The sequence below is a fragment of the Chiloscyllium plagiosum genome, chromosome 32 (assembly GCF_004010195.1).
Source record: "Chiloscyllium plagiosum isolate BGI_BamShark_2017 chromosome 32, ASM401019v2, whole genome shotgun sequence".
Taxonomy (NCBI): domain Eukaryota; kingdom Metazoa; phylum Chordata; class Chondrichthyes; order Orectolobiformes; family Hemiscylliidae; genus Chiloscyllium; species Chiloscyllium plagiosum.
The window spans coordinates 27,403,898-27,421,141 of record NC_057741.1 but is presented as its reverse complement, the minus strand read 5'-3'; the positions used below and the strand labels follow the sequence as shown (position 1 = coordinate 27,421,141).

Below are 17,244 nucleotides of genomic sequence, written 5' to 3'. Positions count from 1 at the left end.
AATATTTATAACTTTGCTTGTGGACAAGATGATGGAAACAGCTGAGCAATGACTGACTTCTAACTTTCAGCTGGGTAACCTTGTGCAGCTCTTGAACCTTGTCTGAAGAAGCTTGGCAATTGTTAGACACCAGAAAGATGGAGTTCTAATCTACCTAGCCCTTTACAATAAAGTTTTTTTTTCGCAGTTTTATATTCGAGATCATAGCACCTCTGCAGTGTGGAAGCAGGCCATTCATCCCGTAGAGTTCACGCCAACTCTCTGAAGAGCATCCCACCGAAGCTACCCTCTCCCTGTAGGGAGGGGAGAGAGCAGGGATGGATATGAAACAAAAGGAGAGAATTTTAAAGTGGACATTTTGCTTGATCAGGAGCTGCTGTAGGTCAGGAAGTACACAGGGTGATAGTGCATCTGCTGTGAGTCACGACACAAAGCTTGTGGAGATTGAAAGAAGCCTGGGTTTACAATTCATTGAAGTTCATAGCATTCTGTGGGAGGAAAATAAAAAGCTTTGCTTTCTAAATCTCTCCTGTTTTGAACAGGGCATGTTTTGTGATTGTCAAACATACTCAAATTTGTAGGAAGCTGTTTCTTTATAGTGAGACATTAGATTGGGAAAAAAATTGATATTTCTTGTTTGCATTTTAGTGGCGATGCAGTCATGCAGAAAGTTCTATTATTTGGAAAAGTTAAATAGACTTCCTTGAAACCAAATGTAATGCACCCTCTCCAGGTTACAACCTAGAAGGATTAGTGTGAGAACTTTTTCATTTGGAAAGCACCTTTCACATTCCAAGGATATTTCAAATCTCTTGGTAACAGCAGTGAAAATTCAGAAACTTAATGTAAGAAAACTTTAATGGCCAAGTGTCCTGTTCTTGATGTGTGAGCAACATTAAAAACAAAAGTTGTTTCCCTGTCCTTTTACCCTGCATCTTTTTCATTGTTATGTATAAAATAGTGTATTCCTTTTTGGCCAGCATAGTTTTGCTTACAGTGGCATCTCCGAGTCATAGAGGTGTACAGCATTGAAACAGACCCTTCAGTCCAACTCATTCATGCCAACAGATATCCTAAATTAATCTTGTCCCATTTGCCAGCATTTGGCCCTTATCCCTCTAAACCCTTCCTATTCGTGTACCCATCCAGATGCCTTTTAAATTCTGTAATTGTACCAACCTCCATCACTTCCTCTGGCAGTTCATTCCATACACGCACCACCCTCTGTGTGAAAAAGTTGCCTCTTCGATCCCTTTTCATTCTTTCCCCTCTACCTTAAACCTAGGCCCGGCAGTTTTGGATTCCCTTACCCTGGAAAAGACCTTGGCTATTCATCCTATGCCTGTAATGACTTTATAAACTGGTGATATTTTTAAAAGACTGTGTGGCAGTTACTATGTCCATTCATTAAATGGAACTTCCTTATCTGAAAAGGAAAAATCTTTTGTAGCACCCTCCCTGACCTTTTACAGTGAATGGACTGTATATTTAAAAACAGTTGTTGTAAAATAGGGAGAAACCACTTCAATTTTTACCTTTCTGTAATATCCAATTTCAGAGCAGGACCAGACTTGGGTAAGTTTTTGAAACCAAGAAAATTTATTTTTTTTTCAGCTTTGCAACACTTGTCGAATCTTGTCCTTTTTTATTTGAATGTTGTGATGTGGCAGACACCCAAACCTGGGATTTGCCTGCCGGGAAGCCACCCTGGAATTCTGTAGCTATCTTTTCAATATACTGCAGTAAAGTGGGACTTGTCATTGATTGCTCATGGAAATGTTTTAAGACCACAATGTGAAATGTCCTTGTTGCTTTCCAATTATGGAAAGTTAATCAAATTAGTAGAAGCAAAGCTTGCTCTGTTCCTAACTCGTTACCATGGTTACCTATTAGCTGACTAGCCCTGAATCTCCTTGCACAATTATGTATTTTTTAAATGATGTGCATTATGTTTGGTTAATCGTCACTTCACCGTGGCCTCGAGTATTTGAGAGGCAGGGTGCAAGGGGAAGTGCATGACTCGTAACCAGATGGTCTTTGTATTCTTTTACTCAGTGTCTGAGACTCACTAGGACAGCACACTGGAAATCGAGCCCCATTATTCCCGGAGTCGTCACAAAAGCTAAGCAAAGTACCTAATTTACCTGTTGGAAGGATACAGGTTATCTGTATGTAACAAGAATTACTATTTGTCATAAACAGATTGTAACTGTAGACAAACAACTATAAATGTATCACTCTACTAGTTAGAACTCTAATCCTCTTCTTAACCCTCTTCCACTTCCCATATGGATATACAAACGGACAAAAAAAGATTGATACAGATGAAGAGGACAAAAACTAGGAAAGCAGTAGAATAGAGTTGAAAAATGGGGTGCTGGAAAAACGCAGCAGGCCAGGCAGCATCTGAGGAGCAGGAGAATCGGATGCTGCCTGGCCTGCTGTGTTTTTCCAGCGCCACATTTTTCAACTCTGGCACTCCAGCATCTGCAGTCCTCACTTTCACCGAGTAGTAGAATAGCACCAACGCTTTAGGAGTTGATGGAAAGTTCCTTTTGTTTCCCAAGTCTTTCAGTTCTCTAATAATAAAACCAGGAACTACAAATGCTGGCGATCTGAAAGAAAAGCAGAAATGGCTGGAGAAACTTAGTAAGTCAGGCAGTATCTGTGGGAGGAAGGCAGAGTTGAAGTAGAGTGCGGTGACTCTTCATCGGAACTGTTGGTCATGAGCCATTCCTACAACGAACAGCTCTAATGAAGAGTCACTGGACTTGAAACATCAACCGTGCTCTCACCCCACAGATGCTGCCAGACCTGCTGAGTTTCTCCATCAATTTCAATTTCTTGTCCAGTTCTCTGATCTTTTCATATACAGTCATGCAGCATGGAAGCAGTCCCTTTGATCCAACTAGTCCCATTTGCCTGCATTTGGCCCATATCCCTCCAAACCATTCCTATTGATTTACCTATCCAAATGTCTTTTAAATATTGTAATTATACCTGCATGCACCACTTCCTCCAGAAGTTCATTCCACACTAACCACTCTGTGTAAAAGAATTTGTCCCTCATGTCCCTTATAAATCCTTCCCTGCTCACCTTAAAAAAATATGCCCCCTAGTTTTGAACTCTCGCATCCTTTGTCATTCACCTTATCTCTGCCCCTCGTGATTTTAAACCTCAGTAAGGTCACCCCTCAACCTCCTATGCCCGAGTGAAAAAAAATCACAGCCTATTTTTATAACTCCAACAGTCTGTTACTAGCGATTATCTTTTCTGAACCCTCTCCAGTTTAATAATATCCTTCCTATGACAGGACAACCAGAACTGCACGCGCAATGTCAAAAGAGGCCTCACCAACATCCTGTATTATCTCAACATGACGTCACAACTCCTATACTCAAAGGGCTGCGGAATGAAGGCAAGCACGCTAAATGCTGCCTTAACCATCCTGTTAACATGTGACACAAATTTCAAAGAAGTATGTGCTTGAACTCTTTAGTCTCTCTGTTCTATAGCACTGCCCAAGTCCCTATCATTAATTGTATAAGTCCTGTCCTTGTTTGTTTTACCAAAGTTCAACACCCCTCATTGTCCAAATTAAACTCCATCTGTCACTCCCCAGCCCATTGACCCAGTTGATTAACATCCCTTTGTAATCTGATATAACATTCTTCACTGTCCATTATACCACCAATTTTGGTGTTATATGCAAACTTACTTACCATGCTTCCTATATTCTAATTGAAATCCCTTATGTAAATGACAAATGTGGATCTAGTACCGATCCTTGCATCACATCGCTAGTCACAGGCCTCCAGTCTGAAAAACAACCTCCACCACCACCCTCTGTCTCCTACCGTAAAGCCAGTTTTGTATCAAATTGGCAAGTTCATGCTGAGTCCCATATGGTCTAATTTTCCTAACTAGTCTACCAAGCAGAACCTGATCCAAAAACTTTACTGAAGTCCAAGTAAATAATGTCTACTGTTCTGCCCTCAAATCTGTTTGTGTCTTTTGAGATGTAACCCATCAGGTTTGAGAGTCACACATTCTCTCTCACGCAACCATGCTATCCCTAATAATTCCTTCCCTCTCCAAATGCGTGTAAATCCTATCTTTCCGAATCGCCTCCAACGACTTGTCCACCACCGATGTCAGGCGCACCAATTAAAGGCACAACATTATCCACCCTCCAGTCCTCCAGTACCTCACCCGGTGGATTTGGGTGACACACATATTTCTGCTAGAGGCCCCACAACATCCTGGATACACCTAATCAGGTCCTGGAGATTTTAGGTTCAATTAGATTCCCTACAGTGTGGAAACAGGCCCTTCCAGCCAACAATTCCATTCCGACACTCCGAAGAGTAACCCACCCAGACCCAAATTTATCCACTTTGATGTTTTCTAAGACTTCCAGTTCTTCCTCTTCTGTAATGTGAACTGTTTACAAAACATCAATATTTATTTCCTGAGTTCTCTTGCCTCCCTTTCTTTCTACAGTCTATTCCACTCGACTTTTGAAAGTTCTTGTCTCAAACCATTACAATTTGCCTTACTCTAGTTAAGAAATTTAACTTTAATGGAAGGCTTATCCTTTTTCAAAACTATTTTAAAATTAATAGAATTATGATCACTAGTCCCAAAATGTTTCCCTAGTAACACTTGCCCTGCCTTACATCCCAAGAGAAGGTCAAGCTTTCCTCCTTCTGTAGGAGGAACATTTACATTTAGATAAAATTTTCTTGAACACTTAACAAATTTCTCGCCTTCCAAACTTTTGACACTATGGCAATCCTAGTCAATGTTTGGAAAATCAAAATCCCCTTCTATTACAACCCTATTATTTGCATCTCTCTACATATTTCTCCTTAATTTCCTTTCAGCTTCTCTAATTTCTTCCAAGGAATTGCAGAACAACTAGTTCATAAAGTCTTTTGACTCAACTGCTAAAAGCAACAGCTTGCAGCAACCCTAGTGGAGAAACTGAACTGACGTTTTTCAGGTTTTAGGTATTTTACTGGAGAACAGGAGAGAGATATTCCCTTTCAACAGTCCAAAGGCTTCTGTCAATATTGTATATGCCCACAATCTGTTATCGGGCAAATGACCTTTGACGTCCACAGCTGGTCCCAACTCCCTAAACCAACAGCAATCTGCAGCTGACCCAATCTCTCTTTGTACACAATCCCCAGAGCTTTCACCATTACTTTAACAAAGCACAATGAGTATCACCAACTTTTTAAAAACTACAGCAGTCTTTCCTCAGTCCTTTGTTGGAAAACAGCCTTGTTTCTAATTTAGTCCACAATTAAGACTAGACTAAGTGGCACAGTGGTTAGCACTGCTGCCTCACAGCGCCAGAGACCCAGGTTCAATTCCCACCTCAGGCGACTGTGTGGAATTTGCACATTCTCCCCGTGTCTCCGGGTGCTCCGGTTTCCTCCCAGAAGTCCAAAAATGTGCAGGTTAGGTGAATTGGCCATGCTAAATTGCCCGTAGTGTTAAGTGAAGGGGTAAATGTAGGGGAATGGGTCTGGGTGGGTTGCGCTTCGGCGGGTTGGTGTGGACTTGTTGGGCCGAAGGGCCTGTTTCCACACTGTAATAATAATGCACTTTCCTTTTGGAAAGCTAGTCCTAGGTTCAACTTCCACTCCAAAGAATTGGGGTTATTTTTCCCTGGAGCGTCGGAGGCTGAGGGATTTATAAACCTTATGGAGTTTTATAAAATCATGAGCAGCATGGATAGGCTAAATCGACAAGGACTTCTCTCTGGGGTGGGGGAGTCCAGAACTAGAGGGCATTGTTTTAGGGTGAGAGGGGAAAGATATAAAAGGGAGCTAAGGGTCAACTTTTTCATGCAGAGGGTGGTGCGTGTATGGAATGAGCTGCCAGAGGAGGTGATGTAGGCTGGTACAATTACATTTAAAAGCCATCTGGATGGGTACATGAATAGGAAGGGTTTACAGGGATATGAGCCAAGTGCTGGAAAATGGGGCTAGGTTAGTTTATGATATCTGGTTGGCTTCGATGAGCTGGATTGGAGGGTCTGTTTCTGTGCTGTACATCTCTGATTCAGTATGCTGTCTAACTCATTGTAGTACTGATGGAGTGTTGCACTGTCAGGTGCCATTTTTCAGATGCGACATAAAAACTGAGGTCTTGTTTGCTGTCTTGGGTGAATGTAATATCTTGGGGCATTATTCAAAGAATTATATGACATCGTCCTACCCAATAATCATCCCTTGACCAACATGATTGAAACATTATCTGCTACTTGCTGCCTTTAGTGTCTGTGCGACCTCTTTTACAATTTTTCAATTCGCTTCATTTAGCTCTAAAACACTTTGCGACATGCTCAGGGCATCAATAAATATGATTTCAACTATCGGAACTGCCTTTAAATATCTAAACAAGGCTCGGTTATCTGTGAGTTCAGTCTAACACTTCAAAGTGCAGTAGCTATATCTACAACTGCTGGGATGTAACCAATGCATATGCATTTGAATTAAGGCAAAATGCTGTGGACGTTGGAAATCTGAACCAAGCACGGAAATGCTGGCAAAACACCACAAGTTTGGCATCTTCTGTGGAGAGAGAGATCGAGTTAATGTCAAGTCTGGTATGACCTTCAAAATAGAACCAATTTTGAAAGTGTGTCTTACTGGACTTGAAATGTTAATTTTGATTCTGCACAGCTGCTGCTGGACTTGCTGAGTTTCTCCAGCTTTTTAGATTTGAATGAGCTGTTGTACTCTTCTAAATACCCTCTTTAAAAATTAGCCGATCTGGATTTTTAGAGGGGAAAGGTCTTTGGTAAACCTGTTGCGTTGCTTGGTTGTCTGCTTTCTTAGCATTTTGTTTTTAAGTGTACAACTGTTTTGAGTATCTCAAATGTTTCTGTTAAAAGCCTTGGGTGTGTGTATTTTTAAAATTTGATTATAGTTTAGGACTTGTGTTGTCTCTCCTGTTGCTCATGGTTTAATTTTAGCCTACTGTAACTCTTGATATTCAAAGATTCACATGTACTAACGTTATTTTTGTGTTATGGAAAGCTTCAATCATGATATTTAAACAAAAGTCATGATACAGGTCGTTCTTCTATAGCATGCGTTTCATTGACGGGAATTTGCAATAACAATTGATGAATTGGGGACACTTTCTAAAGTGTGAAGTTTTAACGTGTGTCTTGGTTATAATGCAGTTCTGGTTCCCTAAGTTTAAATGGTACTGCTATTACACGATTTTCTTAACACTCAGGATTGTACGAGAACAGAACTACTGTGCTATAGCAGAACTGACTGTATGAGATTAAGAATTTACAGCAACAGATCTTTAGAGTACTACACGAACCATTGTAATCCAGTCTCATTTTTAATACATTTTCCTTCGGCAGTAAGGAAATCCAAAGCAGCTGATGAAAGGCGGAGGTCGATAGCGAAGCAGGCACGGGCTGATTACAAACGTCACTCTCTGAAGGCGATTGAGAGGGGGAAAGTGTCTGCAATGACGCAGAATTTCCAAAATACTCCATCTCCAGTGAAGCCTCCTGTCCCCCCACGTAAAAATGTAATTAATCGGAAAGAGTGCAATGTGAGGTGAGCAGCTTACGAAACTGTGAAGTTTGATTTGTTATGAATGTTGCTTACAAACGGTGCTTTTGATGCACACGCCCTAAGTCTTGTTGTTCCCAACTTAATTGGTGGGGTATTTAATTTGTGCAATGCAGAACAACCTTGATTATTCAAACATTAATTATCCGAATTTTGGATTATCCGAACAAGATCTCAATGTCCTGTAAAAACGCTATCCATTATCCAAACAATTAGTTAACCGAACTCTCAGCTATCCGAACAAAATATTCCCCGCCCGTCTTGTTCAGATAATTGAGGTTGTTCTGTACTGGTAATAGTTTGAAGCATGATGGTGGTGGTTCATCTTCATACAACCTTATTCCTGTGGTGATTCAGAAAAGTAAAGACAGGAGTGTGTCAGTTGGCCCAATAACTTTTTTTTTCCTCAGTGCTCTTAAAATATTTTAAGTACAGAGAAGTTTATTTTTTTTGTTCATGTCCAGTATGGGTAGATCAAGGTTAGTGGTGAGCACTTCCTCTTGGCATGGTGAGTGTAATATGCAGCAGTGTAACAGTCAGCCGTTCTTGATCATGAATGCTTAAGAGTCAACAGAAACTGGTGTAAGGATAGCAAGTTACGTAGTAACATTATTAAGGCATCCTAATCCACGTCACAACAGTTATCAGTGAAAGTTTAGGACTGAGGCGAGCAGAGAGAGGTTGAGAAATGACCAGAAATTTGGTCACAGATGTAGGGTTTTTTCCAATTTTATTTTTTAAATGAGAAAAGAAACGTGAACAGTTTAGGGAGGGGATCCCAGGACTTAGCAGCTGAAGGGATAGTTGCTAGTGGAGTGATTTATAATTTTCAATATACCTCAAAAAATCAAAGCCCCCCAAGACCCATTTCCCTCTGACTAATGCACCTAACACTATGGGCAATTTGGCATGGCCAATTCACCTAACCTGCACATCTTTGGATTGTGAGAGGAAACCGGAGCACCCAACGAAACCCACGCAAACAGTGGGAGAATGTGCAAACTCCACACAGACAGTCGCCCGAGGCTGGAATCAAACCTGGTTACCTGGCGCTGAGGAAGCAGTGCTAACCACTTAGTCACTGTGCTACCCTGAAGATCCAAAGGGTTTGTTCAACTGGGCCCCAAACAATGATTTTAAAAAAAACAAAAGGATGAGATTTTAAAGTTACCCTTCAATCTTTTATTCATTTTCCCTCTGTTTTCCTAAGGTGAATAGCTGAGAGACTTGCTTCTACAATTTAACTAAAAGCCGCCACCCCTATCTTTCAAATTGCGTAGTTGAAAATATGCCAGTATGTCTGTGTGTTTACATGTGTACGTGCAAGTATAGCCATCTATATCAGTCACCCGTTCATAGTCAAGAAGTGCATTGGGTCTGCTGACTATTTCATGTTGTCACTAGCGTTTGTGGGCACCTCTTTGAAGTTCTTGTGCCCATGTGAAATCTAAGTGCAGCTTTTGCACTTGGGACAAATTGGAAAGGGCCGCATGCTGAGTGTTTGCACTCCAGGGCTGTTTACTCAGTGAGTAAAGATAAGCAGCCGTGTGTTCAGTGGAAAGGAATGCAGCGCGTGTTTAGGTATGTTTGGAAATCTCGAAGGCCGATGAATAATCACCAATTTCTGGCAAACGGTGCAGATGTGTGTCAGGGAGCAGTCAGAGAAACAGCAGAAAACATGAAGCAAACAGTTGTGCCCTCAAATTTCACAGCCCCATTTTGGCTAGCAGAGGGCTTTAGTTCATGCTTTCCCTGAATTGCTGCAGTGCACAGGTGCAGCCCTTTATGCACAGATAAAGCGATGATCAATTACAAACTGCATCCCCAATCTTATTTATCCATTTTTGTCAGGAAAGGGGTAGGGTTTTGAATGTGTGTACTACTGAACAAACTAATGTGTTTCTGTGAACCTCTGAGTTTTACTCCAGCAAAGAAACCACTTGAGGCAGGAATGAGCAGGCCACGGGAGAACAGTCTGAAATTTCCATCTAAAATTGACTGACTAAACGGGCTGGAGGTATGAGGAAGTCTGATAGCTTAAGTTCTTTCCTGATGAAGGGCTTTTGCCCGAAACGTTGATTCTCCTCCTCGGATTTGGCCTGACCTGCTGTGCTTTTCCAGCACCAGTCTAATCTTAACTCTGATTTCCAGCACCTGCAGTCCTCACTCGCCTGTTTTAAGTTCTTGATCTATTCTTGGGCAGGGATTCTGTGACCTCTGCTACTTAAATGGGTGGCACGGTGGCTCAGTGGTTAGTACTGCTGCCTCACAGCACCAGGGTCCCAGGTTCGTGTGGAGTTTGCACATTCACCCCGTGTCTGCATGGGTTTGCTCCAGTTTACTCCTATAGTCCAAAGATGTGCAGGTCAGGTGAATTGGCCATGCTAATCTAATCTAATCTAAATTGAGCCTGATTACTAAATTATGGAAGAGTACCCACGAATTCTGTCAATTGCAACAGAAACCTCATTGTCCCTTTTGAAATGGATGACCAGTAGTGTTGTGCACTTTCTTTATCAGAGAATTGTGAAAAATGTCTATGTTGAACTATATGTTGTGCTTAAAAGTAAGTGGAAATCGAAGATACTGATAACATTTGCAAAGTGATTTTGGAAAAGGAACAACGTCTCCATGAGATTATGGTGATCGAGTTAAATTTCTTGTACCAGCGTGCTATTGCCTATCAAGGAGCTCTCTGAACTATATTGCTGTTCCTTCACTATCACTGGACTAAAATCCTGGAATTCCCTTCCCAACATTCACTTGAAGGTGTACCGACACCTCGTGGACAATATTGGATTAAAGACGTAGTTCATGACCAACTTCTCAATGACGGATAGGCAACAAACACTGGCCTTGCTAATGATGTCCATATGCTGTGAAAATCTGTTGCAAACAAATTATTTGACTATAAACTACGGCACAAGTATTGCTTTCCCACCTCGCTTTATGTTGGAGTCATATGTTGCTGGATGTCACTTTTCTTTCAAAGTGCCCCATCAATTAAGAATGCTTCTCCAAGTTCAGTCTTAGCCAAATAGTTTAAAAGCATGGAGTTTTATCCCAACTTTGCTACTGTACCTGCTAACTCAACTGAAAAAGTACCTTGTGGAAGTGAAGAGATTGGTGAGCAGCAGCAGCAGAGGTGGTGAGGGAAAGATAATTGCCAGCAGTATACTGTATTTCACTTCCATTGTGGCAGTCATAGAGATGTACAGCATGAAAACAGACCCTTCACTTCAACCCATCCATACTAACCAAATATCCTAAATTAATCCAGTCCCATTTGCCAGCACTTGGCCCATTTTCCTCTCAACCTTTCCTATTCATGACCCCAGCACAATGATGAATTAATCAGGGTACACTCATTGACTACTCAGTGCATGTGGATATTACTGGCTGGGCCAACATTTATTGTCCATCTCTAATTACCAGTGAGTCACCCACATTGCTATGGGTCTGTAGTTGGATATAGACCACAGCAGGTAAGGATGGCAGATTTCCTCCCTTTATGGACATTAGTGAATTTGATTGATTTTTTTACAACATAGTCAAACTTCTCAAGAACTCTTCTTAAAAAAAAAAAAAATGTCACCATTAGGCTGGTTTTCTTTTCAGTATTTTTATTCAATTCAGATTTTTGCCATCTGTTGAGCCAAGATTTGAGCCAATATCACTGGAAGATTAGAGCCTGGGGTTCCAGGTTACAAGTCCAGCAACATAACCACTATGCCAGCACCTCTGTGATAATAACAAAACTGCGAACTAAAGCCTTGTTATTTCTGAGAACGGTGAAAGAAAATGGCCTATTTGTAGATGAAAGGAATGTTGGTTGGGTGGAATTACCTGTTTGTGGTGTACATTCCTTGCAGTCCTGGTCATTAGAAAAACATGCATTCCAAACACAGATTGCATCACTTTAAAGGTGTACCAAAAGTGAAAGGAGGAAAGACATTTATTAGTATACGACCTTACGTGACCTTGTTGGCCCAAGTGCCTTACAGCCACTTTCAAAGTGTAGTCACAACAGAATAGTGTGCCTTTGCTTGTGATTTAATTAATGGCAGTGTTTATTTTTCCATTACAGAAGAGATGTACAAACCCAGAAATCGAGTGAAAACAGCCATGAGAGAATCATCAGATGGTTCAGAGAGCAACAAATCCCACTCCGAGCAGGTTATGAGAAGGACAGTGACGTCATAGCACCCTGGTTTCATGGTGAGCTGTTGGTTTGTTTGGTTTTATTTAACTATGGTGTGTGATCTCTTTTTTTTTTTGTTGTTCGCTTGTTTTATCTTTTTATCTTCTTTCTCCTCCCCTGCTACCTCCACCCCTACCCAGGTTTCTGTAGGAAAGCTCAGCTAACACATCCCAGTAATGGTACCAGATCCCACATTTGGTTCATTGTTTGTTATTCTAATGGGATGGAGTTAGAAGTTCAGCTGTTGGCTTTATTTCTCTCCATCTCTTTGTTTTCCTCTAAACCTCAGTCACTGCTTTCTGCATCAGCTTTTCACAGTAACTTATTCAGCCATCATCTTAATCCTTTTGCTTTGGAATAATTCTACTTAATGTGCTGAGTTTTCTTAACCTTTTCACATTAGTATTTTGAATTGGAGTTTACCACCATGGGGGACAAAAGTCTTCAGGATCAATTTTGTAACTTTCACATTCTCTGTTCCAAAGAGAATAAGTTTCACTTAAATCATCAAAGTGGGTGCCATTCAGCTCATCACAACATTACTGGCTCTTTGGAGGAACACTTCAGTTATTCCCACTTCCCTAATCTTTGCTCTTCACTCTGCATGTTATTCCTTACCAGTTCCTTTTTGAGAGGTTGATTCTGCTGCACATCCTTTGGGCTGTGCATTCTAGACTATAACTCACTGGGATCTTGTAGGGCAGTGGTACTGTCCTTATCTCTGGGCCAGCAGACCCAGGTTTACCTTCCAGTGTTCCAGAAGTGTGTATCAATATCTCTGGACACTTTGATTAGAAAATATTTATAACTTGGTGCATAAATAAACTACGTAAATGAAACGTCCCTAACTTGCCCTCTTAAATCTTTGTCATCGGAAATACAGGCCTTTCCAGCATTGCAAATGGTTTCTTCAAATTGATTTTATATTTGCTTTTTATTTTAAAACCATTCCCTTAACCTGGCTTGCCGATAACACTGGTCTGTGCCTGTTTCTAATCCTGCAAAAGAGCATGCGCTTTGAAATCAATCCACTTTCTTTTTCTACTTTGTCTTGAATCAGTATCCCTAAGCTGAGGAACTGCTGGCTTATTTTCGCTGATTGTGAGAATTTATTTGTAGGAGTTATCACCAGGCAAGAGACTGAGGAGCTTCTGGGGAAAAAAGGAGCTGGTGGGTTTTTGATCCGAATCAGTGAGCGTATAATTGGTTATTGCCTGAGTTATCGAAGCAGCGATGGGTTCAAACACTTCCTGATTGACTCATCGAAGGACTCGTACACCTTCTTTGGCGTGGACCAGTTGCAGCATGCAACACTCGCAGACTTGGTGGAGTACCACAAGGTAAACAACAAAGGAATTCTCCTGTAATATTGCTTCTCCGATTTGTTTCTCTTCCTCCTTTTTTGTTTCTCTCCTCTTGTTGCGACTCCCAATTTGAAGTTGTTGTGACTGCAGAGTGTAGGTCATGTGAGCGACGAGAGCAGTGGGAGTGGAGGTGGGCAGACCGCTGAGACAGCAGGGCGCTACTCAAATGTGGGGTTCTCTCAACCAACTTTTCTCACTGGACGTATCAGGGATCTGTCCTCAAGGGTCTGTCAGTAGGACTGCCCCACTGTTATAAATTAGGAAAGGATAATTTAGAAGGTATTCACAGCTGTTAGACCTCTGTCAGAGCTCAGGGCTACCTTTTAGTGCCTCCAAGCTCCATAATTCAGCTTGTGGCCCCACTGGGGGATTGAGAGCCATGCTTTGGAAAGTTCTGCACTAGAAGTCACTCGAGGGATTCTTGAGCAGCTGCACGGTTCCTCCATGCTGGCTCAGTGGGTAAATATGATCTGTAGCAAGCGAGGGTGGGTGGGGTCTCTGCTATTCTGGTCTATTCAAGGTGAGGCAGGCTCCACTGAGGAACAGCAGTGATAAGTTGATCAGGAGCCTCTGCTCTGGGTTGGCTCCTGGTGAATGTTGCTCGCGATTTGTGAGAGTTAGGTGGTGAACTCCACTGCGATGGCGCTGACAGTTCAGCTTGTTAGCTAAGAGAGGTCGAGATGTTCACTGGGTGTGTTGCTTCCTCTAGCCTCCCACCTCCACCATAGCGAAATGCTTTGGCAGGAGATCCCATTCATTAGAGTCATACAGCATGGAAACGAATTCTTCAGTCCAATCAGTCCATGCCGACCAGAATCCCAAACTAAACTAGTCCCGCTTGCCTAGACTTGGCCCAAATCCCTCCAAACATTTCTTATTCATGTACTTATCCAAATGTCTTTTAAATGTTGTAGTTGTACTCACATCACCACTTCCTCTGGATGTTCATTCCACACGCAAGCCACGTGTGTACTTTTATGTTTAAAAATTGCCCCTTGTGTCTTTTTAAATCTTTCTCCTCTCACCATTTTTTTTTATATAAAAGATGCCTCCTAGTCTTGAAATCCCCAGGGAAAAAACATCTGCCATTTGCCTTATCTATGCCTCTCATGATTTATAAACATCTGTAAATCACCCCGCAACCTCCTATGCTTCAGGGAAAAAAACTCCCAGCATACCCAGCCTCTCCCCCTGTCAAACCCTCCATTCAATTTTGTGTTTGGCACTTGTTTCAATTTGACTTGCTGAAAAGTCTAGTGACAGTAACATGTCAGAAGTTTTTGATTTAAAGAAACTGCAGTAACCATGTGAGTGAAGTAAGTTTTTTTTTATTGTCGGGTGGAAGGGAAACCGAGATCCCTATTCCAGAGAGATCATTACTGGCACTGATCCAAGAACCTCAGCTGTATTATGTCTCAATGCTATTTGTATCTTTTTGCTACATAAATGTGAACGTTTTCTTTAAAATTCCCCGATGTATCATTGAGGTTGAATATACTGCCACTGACTGCCAGCTCATCAGTCACCCTCCGATCCAGCAGCTACATTGAAAATTCCCAGCGTTGAAGTTATGAGTAAACATTCAATTGCAGACAGGTAGAAGTAGAACTTGCCCATGGAGTATCTGGGTCAATTCCTTGCAGTAAAGATCTTTTTAAAGCTGGTCAAGGTATGACAAAAAAAATTATCCTTGCTGTAGTTTTAGCACCTCACTTCAAGTTGCCTTTCAGAGAGCACTTCATAGCACATTTTGCAACCTGAGTCAGTCGCAGAATTACTTACCTCACTCAACGTTTGGGTTGAAATTTAACTGATTTTCTGAGTTGCTTAACAAATCTTCTGAAAGTAGTTAAAGCCCATCTGAAGTAGATTAGCATTAATCCAGTAGTTACCGTGACCAGTAAAGCAAAGTGAAATCCCAGCTGGCAGTGGAGATACCAATTCAAGATCACTACGGGGGGATCATTTTGTAATATGATGGGTTAGCGGAGAAGATAAATATTTGACCCTTGCCTAGGGAGTGTGATCTCATCCAGCTCTGCTCATTATCCCCTCCTGTATGAAGTTTATTGCTAGGAAATGACATCAATGTATACTGTCTGCTTGTCTTATGCAGTCCAATTTCTGCCGCCCCCGCCCCCCTCATCCCAGCTCCTTTTTTTGTTGGTCTTCCCTACATCCTGTGGCAAGAACGTTTCCTCTCCCTATCTCCTCTTCAATATCTTCCTATTCTTGGCCTCATTGCCAACTTCCAGTGGCTTTCCCACTCACCTTATGCCCCAAATGGTTACCTTCTCCTGATTTTGCTCCTGACTTATGTAAATTGGTGGAATGAGATGTCTGTATTAGGGCGGCATGGGGACTCCATGGTTAGCACTGCTGCCTCAGCACTAGGTCTCTGGTTTGATTCCACCCTTGGATGACTGTGTGCAAACTCCACTCAGAAATTCTCCCCGTTTCTGCTGGATGCTCTGGTTATCCTCCCACAGTCCAAAGGTGTGCAGGTTAGGTGAATTGGCCTAGGGAAATGCAGGGTTACAGGGATAGGGTGAGGGGTTGGGTCTGGGTGACCTGCTGTTTGGAGGGTCAGTGTGGACTTGATGGGCTGAATGGCTTACTTCCACACTGCAGGGATTCAATGATTAATTGTCCATATAATGGCACATGGGCAGCGGAATGTGCCTACGGAATGTTAAATTGGCCCATACCTTCAAATCCACTAATCAGGAGATTATGTAGTCCAGCCTACAGACTCTGTATCCTATAATTCAGCCTCCTACTGTTCCAGCTGGCTAAGTATGTTTCATATCAAACCTAGAGATATGATCGTAGCAACATGTCGCGTTCCAGACACAGCCAGTGTATTGATAACACTGGTTTAGTGCAAGTTTGGGTTTGATGCTTTTTCTGGTGTCTGCAGTTTAGAAGGCATCAGGAAACATTAGGAATTTTCCACATCAAAGCATCCATAAGCCTTGTTACTGCATGGCAAGTGATTTGGAAGATGTGAAGAAATAATAATAATAATAAACCTATTCCATATTTAAAGGTGTGTACTTTATATGTTTGATTTACTAAACACTGTCCTCATGTGGACAATATATACAACTGCTCTGTTTCCTAAACTTTAGCCTTCCTGTTGACAGGAGGAGCCAATCACATTAGCAGGTGCTGAGCTTTTACTTGAAGCATGTGGCCAGTGCAGAGATCCACCAGACTATGCCCATCTCTTCAACTGAGCCTCTCCAAACTGAGATGCTGCCATGTCCAATGAACTCTCCCTTCGAAATGTTCACTTTAGTGGACAATTGAGCAAGGTAACTATGGTCCAGCAAAGAATTACACCTCTTAAGAAGCTATTGCTATGCAAGAAGAATATTGATTGCATTCAAAGTGGGACAGTATTTATTCATTTAAACCTGACCTAATTATTCAAGAACAAATGATTTTGCATTCAGGGTCATATCTGTTACTATTTTGCTTTGAAGGGACATAGCATTTGTTAACAAGGTTTTATGGTACATTTTTGTATATTGTAGGTTAGGAATCCTTTTTGGTAATGTGCAAAGTCTATAAGCTATCAAGTCCTTTTTTTTATTTTACTAATATATACTGGATATATTGTAAAGCTGATCTGTAATATTCCATTCTCTTACTATTAGCAACGTACACTTCTTAATCAATATGTAATGGAAGAAATGTATTTTCAGACAACTGCCATGATAAACTGTGACATTCAGATGATTTTAAAAATAAAGGAGATGAAAAGAGCAGAGTCTGTGTAAGTATCTGCTTTCTGACGAGTATTGCTGTTGTCTGTGCGATGTCTGCTCCTTGCTACAGAGTCTGTCTACCTCGAGCAGGTGCCTGGAGAAAATAAGAGCTGAGGAACACAACAGGGTAGTTTGGGGACAGCAAGAAACTGGACAGTACAGCAGATCACCAAGAAAGCACAAGCACAGCATTAAGGAGAGTAGGAGCACAGAGGAAGTGGTGAACACGTCTGGCGGCTACACACTGGCTCAGCTTTGACAACTATGCTACAAAGTGCACACTTGCATCTAT

At 41.6% G+C, this 17,244-nt stretch overlaps 1 protein-coding gene across 3 annotated transcripts in view; it reads left to right on the top strand.

The window, feature by feature from the left end:
- sh2d4a (SH2 domain containing 4A) overlaps window positions 1–16,960 on the top strand; it is a 47,167-nt gene extending 30,207 nt beyond the window's left edge. For all 3 annotated transcript variants that reach the window (XM_043674311.1, XM_043674312.1, XM_043674309.1), the window contains exons 7-10: window positions 7,398–7,599; window positions 11,702–11,832; window positions 12,935–13,155; window positions 16,326–16,960. In XM_043674311.1, coding sequence (XP_043530246.1) covers window positions 7,398–7,599; window positions 11,702–11,832; window positions 12,935–13,155; window positions 16,326–16,418 — 647 coding nt within the window. In that variant the 3' untranslated portion in view covers window positions 16,419–16,960. The remainder of the gene's footprint in view (window positions 1–7,397; window positions 7,600–11,701; window positions 11,833–12,934; window positions 13,156–16,325) is intronic.
- The last annotated feature ends 284 nt before the right edge of the window (window positions 16,961–17,244 follow it).